General features: G+C 32.8%; 1 protein-coding gene across 1 annotated transcript; it reads left to right on the top strand.

The window, feature by feature from the left end:
* Nucleotides 1–9,099: 9,099 nt before the first annotated feature.
* On the top strand, nt 9,100–9,429 carry LOC115881198. The gene has a single exon (XM_030898607.1). The coding sequence runs from the start codon at nt 9,100–9,102 to the stop codon at nt 9,427–9,429; it is 330 nt and encodes a 109-aa protein (XP_030754467.1).
* The last annotated feature ends 175 nt before the right edge of the window (nt 9,430–9,604 follow it).

The raw sequence follows: 9,604 nt of genomic DNA, 5'->3' as shown, positions 1-9,604 counted from the left end.
AACACCCCGTATGATTTCAGATTTACGATATTTATAGCAAAGTAAGTAGATACCCATCTAAAGTAAATACCTAGTATAGTTTTGATTTCATCAGAAAAGTTCTTGTATTTTAAATATTTTTTTAAGAATGGCTCAAAAAAAATATTATTTATTTATTTTTTAATATCTCTGAAACTATAGAAATATATTTACTCATATCTTAGAATTGTGCATAGTGGTATAATAATTAAAAATAAAAATAAATAATAAGTCATAAAATATTAAGTCAAGGTAATTTAAAATATATAATATCACATATCAAACACTGATGAACATCCAAACTATTGCTTAATTTTACATTACCACGGGACAAGCAATAATGAAAATATTTACAGTAAAATACTTTTTATTTGTTAAATCGTTTCACTCAAAAACAGAATAATTTGTATAATTTTCAGTGTGGTGCACTTATAAACATAAAAGACAGTGCCACAGTTTTACATATACGCCCTTGTGTGTTGTTTTGAAAGCCGTTTTGCTAGCAGAAATATTCCAGAATACTAAACGTAAAATTTTCGATCGTTATAAAAATGCAAACCACGAAATTTACCCCCCAAAGAAAACAAGCGAAGTAGAAAGCCAAAAATTTGAGAGCCAGCAGTTTCTTTATGTCAGAAAGCAAAAAAGCTCTTTATTGTACAAGATAAAACAATTTTCGGTTAAAGCGTTATATTGGCGGTATACGTAGCAAAAGTTATAGCCGATATGTGTGAAATTTACGGGTTTTTAGAAATAAAATTTTGGGAATAAATGCTGTAGCTAAACTACCGTCATAAGAAGAGGTGCCGAGTCTACAAAAATTTTAAAAATCTTCTTTTTGTACCCCTGTATTCAAAAAATTAAGTCGAAGAATTTCATTTTCATGCATCCGACGATACGATGATACTATATTAATTTTAATGGTTGAATTTAAAGACTTTGATTGGTTAAAAAATTACGCAGTTTTTAAATTTATTACATTTTCATGCCCCCAAGATTTCCTTGTAATTGGTGTCATTTTATTCTTTCATTTCCATAACGATTTCGTTGTTTTACTTATAGTTTAAGTATAGAACATGCTACTTTTTTTTTAAACGTCACAAATAATTTTTTAAACGTTCCAAATAATGTTAATTAATTTCAATCATTCCAAATAATATAAAAAGATTTAAAAGTCATACATTGTATATAATTATACATCGAAAAACTATGGTTATTCTCGTTGAATTTGATACTTCTTTATGTCAGTTTAATAATATATTTTCGTACTTTTATGCTTTCGCTTTAAAATGACTTTTTTATATTGTCAATCACGTAGCAAAAATTAATGCTTTTGTGACGTTTGAAAAAAAATCTTGGTAGCGTAATTTTTAAAAAGAAAACTGTCAGAAAAGGATAAAAAATAATAGGTTTATTATTTTATATCTTCTGCTTCTAACCGCATTATTCTCTAAGATGGCAATAAATCCTTCACCAGTATTATTGTATCACCTTAAAGAGATTTTTAAAGTTTCCCGCCTTCGCCGTGCCAGAGGAAAAGAAAGATCTCCTTCCGATCGATCGCACAAACGAAATAAATGCGGATAATCAAAACCGATCGCGAACAAATGGATCTCCATACGTCACAATAAATCCGGCAAAAGAAAACAATTTCCACGCTAAACATTACTGCGAATCTCTTTCGCCCCGATCCCAAATGCTCTCATATAAATTTGAGGTTTCCCCCTTTTTATTTCTTGTTTTTTTATATTTATGGAAAGCAAATAATAGCGTTGTGGTGGACGTGGCTCTGCAGCAAGTGTGTCGGATTGCTTTCGGATCAGCAGTATACCTGGTTCGATGTTCATCTGATACGACCAGATTTTGGTCCAAAGTCAGTACTGGAAATACACAAAATTTTATCCAACAATCCCAACTATATCAAAGGATTTTTTGCTGCAGACTCTGAAAGAAACATCTTGAAACAGCAAAGCACATAATATGACACTGCGATAGTCTGAATTGCAAGCGACACTTTCTATTTGGAAAAGCACGATAGTCAAGCAAGCACTAAACGCGATAAACTTAATAACCATCAATTCAAAGTTAGTCAAAAAATGCTTAGAGAAGCTGAACAAATTAGACAATGAAAATAAAGTCCTCCTACTCTGGGTGCCAGCGCACCAAGAGATAGAAGGCAATGAAAAGGCAAATGATCTAGCTAGAAAAGGAGCGAACACTCCACCAACTGGACCAGAATCGTTCTGCTTTCGCGAAACTGAATAACCTGGAAGACTCCATCCGTAACCTGGAATGCGAGTCCTCTAACCGGTCTATGTCACTCGCAAAAAGTTCCTCAGAGACAGAGACAGAGAAAAATCAAAGATTTTCCTTGATTTAAATAAAACCAATCTTCGGATTGTCATGGAGTTTCTAACAGGACACTGTCTCCTCAACGAACACCTCAGTAGGCTGATGCTGAGAAACAACGGCGAATGCAGATTCTATTTGGAAAATAGGGAAACACCAAAAAACCTTGCGCCAAGACGACGACCGTTGGTACATGAACTTTGGTATAGCTGATGTCGAGGATGGCGAGCTGGCCTCTGTGGAGCCGTCTAAGATAATGGCTTTTGTTTAAAGCCCTGAGACTGTATGATGAGTTATAGCTCGTTATAACTCAAGAAAGGGGAACACACAATAGATCTGAAGGTCCCAGTGATTAATCTCCCTCCTAAACATTATACATTTGGAAAAGCAAGGTTAGAACCAGACCTGCAGAAATTGGTGTAGAGCACAGGGATAGAAGACGGGGTACAGATATAGAAAATAGAACACAAATTTCTTGCAGTATAGGTATATAATCAAATTATATAAGGATTCTTGCCACTTAACTGCTGATATAGAAATTTAATTCTACGCTGTGTTTGTCATAATGTGGATCAACCTGCTCTCACTACCGGTTTCGGAGCCCTAGTCTATTATCAGATGAGCTTGGGCAGATCCACAAAATGACAACCACAGCGCAGAGATAGTTAATTCCGACTTGTAAGAAAGTGTCGGTTAGATATTAAGTCCCGAACGGAGTTCTCTAAAAAACTAAGTTCTCTAACCAATCTTCCAACCAAACGAAGTACCATTGCACGCAGGCCGCTATCTCCCGTTCGGGACTTAATATATAACCGACACTTTCCGACAAGTCGGAATTAACTATCTCTGCGCTGTGGTTGTCATTTTGTGGATCTGACCAAGCTCACCTGATGATTCACCTGATACGAAACCGGTAGTGAAAGCAGGTTGATCCACATTATGACAAACACAGCGTGGAATTAAATTTCTATATTAGAAGTTAAGTGGCAAGAATCCTTATATAATTTTATGATATAGAAAAGGGTATATAGAAAAGATACAATAGGTCTTGTAGATAGCAAATTAATTATTAATTATCGGCCACCTAATATTAAGAAAAAAAAACTATTTAATTTTTTTTTAAATCAATCTCTATCGGGAGATCTCTACACCACAATAAATCGGGTAATAAAAAATCGTAATATAAAAATCGATACCAAATACGCTCATATAAATTTCTGGTTTACCCCTTTTTATTCTCTTTTTTATTATCCCGCAGAGCAAGTTTTGGAAGGGAGCAAAGTAAACCGAGAATTTGAGGGCAATGTCAAACTAAATACAAAAAATGTCCATTCTTTATTGGATTTTAATAGTCAACTATGTCCTTTTTATTCTTCTTTCTAAAATAGCTAATTAAAATTAAATGACACAACTTATATCAACTTGTTTTTAATTTCAATTTTATTAATCTAACGGTCTTCAATATACAGGGTCGCTTTTATGTATGGAAACGGTCGATTATTAGGTAAAATATAGGAGGTACCGCAAAAAGTTAAATACAAAAGTTATAAGATTTTTAAATATCGATTAGCGAGTAATAAATTTAAGTATACAGGGTTGTTCCTAAAGTCGTGGCACATAGAAGTTTCGAAAATCGAAATACACACAATGTACCTCAAACCAACCATTTCCGAGTTATTGACTTTTGAAAATATCCTTGTTTTGGCAGAATGTCATCGTTAAATGAAACTGAACATATCGAAATTAATTAAATCAAATTGTTTAAGTGCTATTTTCAAAAGTCAATAACTCGGAAACGGTTGGTTTGAGGTACATTGAATGTATTTCGATTTTTGCTTAGAATTGAAAGAAGAACAGAAATATGCAATAATATACAGGGGGTTTCATTTAAAAAAATTAAACTTTCATTTACCACGACTTTATGATCGACCCTGTATATTTAAATTTATTACCCGATAATAGATATTTATAAACCCTATAACTTTTATATTCAACTTTTTGTTCCCCATTGTTCCAATCGCCTTTTTATTCTTCCTATATATTACCTAATAATCGAGCGTTTCCATGCATAACAGCGACCCTGTATATTTGGAATAAAATTATATTTGTGCAATACTAATAATTGTAGATGCTTCTTTTATAAGACATTAATTTGAATGAAACATCCCTATACCCATTATTTTCAACATTATGAATGTTCTGCTAACAATCTAAAAACAAATTAAAGTTTGGATTTTCTGCAAATCTTTTTTGGAGATTCAAAATTGATTCTAGTAAATTGAATAGATTTCTTGTGTTTTGTTTTCGTTATGAAGGAGTTATTTTGGGAAACCATAACAGAGGGGTAGAAAGAAAAAAAATAAGGATAAATCGAACACACCCACAGAAAAGATGTAAAAAATTCCTTGGTACGAGTTTTTATTTAAATCTGTCCAGTTTAAAAATTTCCTAATAGTAGCAATAAAAATATACTTAAATTATAATATACAGAGAAGACCAGGCTACTAGTAACATAGCAAGTTGCCGGACGAATTTACGTTTACCCGTTTTGCGTTCGTACTCGAGATTCACTGCCGGCTAGTCGGCTGGTCAGGCAGTACGCAGTTGCAGTTGTGCCTGGACGGATCGGTCGTGACAGACTAGGAATACGACGCGAGGAGTGCCGAGTATTTATTATTTTTATTTTAAGTGTTTACCTTCACTTAAGGTAACATTTAAAATAAAAATACTTAAATATTTATTATTTGAGTGTGTTTACAAGCCAAAACTAAAAATAAATAAATTCTCTAAACCCCAAAAAAAAACTAAAATATTACTCTAAATAAAAAAAAGTTATAACAAGTGTTCAAAAAGACCATCTTCTTGTGCTAGACAGAAGCCTAGGCGGTCGTAAAATCCCCGTCTGACATTGGCTAACATATTAGGGCTAATAGTTTGGAAAGCCTCTCGTATTTTTACTTGAAGCTCATCCAGATTATTAGCCCTATTATGATCATACACTTTGGATTTTACATAACCCCACAAAAATAAATCGTTTGAAGAAAGATCTGGTGATCTAGCGGGCCACAAAATAGTTCCATATCCACTAATTAAACGGTTGGGAAAAGTATTGTTCAAATATTCTTGAACAATACGGGTATTGTGGGCAGGATAACCACCTCAGCAATTTGATTACTTGAAAACGTGTGATTTTGATCCGCGGTAGCACAAATGAACACTTGCTTTAACTCCTGTTCTTCATTAATCAACACATCAGGCTTTTTGTGTTTTTGTGGGAACACGTACCCGCATGTGTTTCAAAATTATTAATAACTCTTGATAGAGTAGGTAAAGATGGAATTGGCCTGTTTACAAAAGTTTGTGGAAAATTGTTTGTATATCCCGATAAGACCTATTTTGGAAATACCATTTTACAATTTGAATTTTCTCACGAACTTCGTAAACATCCATTATTTTACTTAAAAATTACATTTTACACGAGAACTGTCGCGAGAATCTATATATTCGTTTTGGCTATTAAAACAGGAATAAATACAAATTCTGAAACATTCTTATCACATATCTACCTATTTTTATTTTATCGCATTTTTTCGCCTGCTTTTTATCTGGCGGACGGGTATACGCTAATTCGTCCGGTTCTGCCTATGTTACTACTACGGTGGTCCGGTCTGTATATCTTTGCGCATATATTGAGAAAATAGAGCATTCTCAATATATTTATTATCATTTTTTAAAGATTTTTAGGTCTTATTTTTAATTTAGTAACTAATATTTTAGTAATTAATTGATTTATTTGTGTTATAGCTTATTTTACCTACTTATTACATATTGGCAAAAAAATATCTGTTACGATCATTTGCTCTATGAGTAAAATGAAGAGCTGCTCGGTATCTTAAATTATACAACCAATTTAAACATTTTTGCCAAAATTTCATATAGTCAGGTTTATAGACTTTAGTGTCAATGTCGATATGACTGATGACGTGCATTGGAAAATGTTTTGCGATTACAATACTTTAGGTTTGCACTAATACAAAATTTCTATATGTTTAATACAGGAGCTACAGATGCCCAACGCACTATCGCCGGACACTGTATGCCAATAACAAATGTTTCCCAAGTACACAAGTCGTCTAAAGAAATATCAATACATGCCAAAAAAACACTCAAATTTGATATAAATACGGAGACTTTTTGTTTCCCCATTTGAGCCTCGTCATTGGAATCTCGAAAACTCGAAAAGATACGGTAGATGTATGTATACAGAGTGGCGCCTCTCATGCGCCGCGGAAGCTCCAAGGAAAACGGTAGTTTTAAACTACTAGTTTATGTCGAAATGAAATTTCGGCAATATATGTAAGTTAACTGAAGGCATTTTATAAGAATATATAAAATTATACAGTGTCCCCAAAAAAAGTTACACTTCAAAGTTGTGTTTTTTTCTAATGGTTATTTCGGATTCTAAGAAAAAAATAAAGGTGAGTTTTATTGAAGAAGCATATACCTAAAATCTAAGGATTTTGACATATTTCACATTTTGAGAAAATGAATAGTAAATTTTAACCTTCGATAACAGGTACCTAAAATTTAGTTGATCCTGTATAGCATAATAATTAATTACAGTAACCATTGTATGTTCAACCAAATTAAAATTTGACTCAAAAAGTTATACAGGGTGAGACAAAATTAATATGGAACATTAGTCACTTATAAACTTAACGGTTACTCCGTTATTTTAAATGGAACACCCAGTATATTTTTCCGGTGTTCAATGGGGAATTTATATATCTTCAAAATATTATTATGGTTGTCTACCCCTCAGACAAAGATTTTTCCAGATATTTTAATTTTTATGATTTTGCGTCAGCGAATCTGTATTCTTTAAAAAAATCTAGGTGGCTGTGTGATATACCTTTTATTAATTTAACAAAAATTAAAGATTGTAGAGTAAAATACTCAAGGGCAATAAAAAAAAGATACACATTTAAAACATATTTTAATTATTACAGAATTAGAACTAGATTAGCTAGATGAAATGCTCAAAATGCTTCCTGTCCTGTTAACTGCATAAAATGATTGTCTTTTCAAAAGGATCTTATCATTTTAAAAGGCATATGTGGAGTTCTACCTCAAAGCTACAATAATTTCTCTCATGTTGTCGACACTAATTGGTCGAGTTTTGTAAACACTGTCTTTAACATATCCCCATAAAAAAACAGACTAGATAAAATCAGGAGCATTTAAGTATTCTGTTAATTGGTGAATGCACACTGCATTTACCAACTAATAGAATCATATCAGTTCTGTCAATAATAGAACAATGTTCTGAGAATTTTTTTTTTGTTTTAACTGACACAAAATGATAACTAGTTGTTAAATTTGGACTAATTAGACAGCTATGTTGAAGTAACGTCAGACATAATCACAGCCACCTAGATTTTATCAAATAATAAAGATCTACTCAGATCAAATCATGTAAAGGAAAATATCTAGGAAAATCTTTGTTTGAGGGGTAGGTAACCTTAATAGTATTTTGAAGAGACATGAATTCTCCATTAAATATTAGAGTAATATACTGCGTGTTGCATTTAAAATAAGGGAGTAACATGCTTTTAAAGATGACCAATCTTGAATATTAATTTTGTCTCACCCTGTATAAATTTTTGGATCAAGTTTTAATTTGATTTAAATTACAATATTTAATTTAACTACAAATTAGGTTATACCGGGTAAATTCCAGTTTAGGTAGCTTTTATTGTAATTTAAAAATTGTTCTTTATTTCTAGAAACTGTTAAATATATCAAAAGCTATAGTTATAAAAGTCACCTTTATTTTTCTCCCAGAATCCGAAAATCAATTAATATATAGGGAGTTCCATTACAAAAAACACAACTATAATATGTAACTTTTTTGGGGACACCCTGTAGAATTCTCTATATTTTTAAAAAGTGCTTTGACTTAACCTGAATATGCTCACAAAATTTCATTTCAATAAAAACTGTCGTTCTCCTTGGAGCCTCCGCGGCGTATCAAAGGCGCCACCCTGTACAATGTTGAGGTTCGATTTTGGACAACCTGTACATTACGAAACACATTCAAACACTTCTCAAATAAGTCATAATAAAACCATTCTTGTGTTCTTTGCGAATGTTCTAATTTATTCTTTATCTTTCTCAAGGGTACCATTTAAAAATGTTTAAATGCCAGAGATGATACCAATTCCAGAATTTCAATATTCCTGAATTTGGAGATTATCTCTAACACCCTAACCGATTTCAAATGCGTGCAAATAAATTCAGGGTTTTTCCATTTCTCATTCCTTTTATTTAGTGTCCTGGATCTGAATGACACGAAATACGAAAGAGTGGGAACGAGGAAGAGGGAAATTCAAATACTGCCACGAAAAAATATCGCTTAGGACCAATTTAAAAAGTTGACTTGAATGGAGCCCTTGATGAGGGTAGTAACTGGTGCGGATTAAAATTTCCTTATTTTGTGTGCAGGGTTGGACGAGTTTTTATTATTCTACCATTAGAGAAAAGAAATTTTTTATTTTATGCATATTTATGAAAATGGAATAGACGTTTACGGTGGTATACTCTGTTTTTTTTTCTCAGGTAAGATTTCGAAAGTTTAAAGTCGAAATTAAATTTTCTTTCGGCAATCTGTTATTTGGGGCGGAAACATGGAGGTTAACAGAGAATAACAAAAGAAAATTACTGGCGGTAGAAATGGACGCGATAAGGAGATCAGCACGAACATCAAGACTGGATAGAGTACGAAATGAAACAATCAAGGATAAAATGGGTAGACAAAAAACTATAGTAGAGGAAATAGAGAGTGCCCATCTGAAGTGGTATGTGAGAAGGATGGACAACACGCGACTGCCTCAGAAGGTACTAAACTGGCTTCCACAAAAGAGAAGGAAACAGGGAATACCAAGGACAAACTGGATGGAGGGTGTCAAGAAGGCGATGAGCTCAAGGGATTTGCGTGACGGAGACTGGAATGAACGAAATCAATGGCGATTAGGCATCGCACAACGTCGAAGAGCGTTTTAAAAGCGATTCTTATATATAAGATTTCGACAGACAATGACAAAACAAGCAGATGACGTCCATACCAATCTATTTATTTTACTAAAAAAAGTTTCTAATATTTTTTAAGTTAACTATGGATGGGTTTAAATATAAATCCGTCATACGTCGTCTCTTGTTGTTTTTAACCAGTTTTATT

Source organism: Sitophilus oryzae, unplaced genomic scaffold, assembly GCF_002938485.1.
Source record: "Sitophilus oryzae breed Bouriz unplaced genomic scaffold, Soryzae_2.0 scaffold_1701_pilon_pilon, whole genome shotgun sequence".
In the NCBI taxonomy this organism is placed as follows: domain Eukaryota; kingdom Metazoa; phylum Arthropoda; class Insecta; order Coleoptera; family Curculionidae; genus Sitophilus; species Sitophilus oryzae.
The sequence above is the reverse complement of the archived record's forward strand: the minus strand, read 5'-3'. Positions and strand labels throughout refer to the sequence as shown.

Coding starts and splice junctions, on each gene's coding strand:
- LOC115881198 (XM_030898607.1), top strand. CDS start 9,100: ATGGACGCGATAAGGAGATCAGCACGAACATCAAGACTGGATAGAGTA.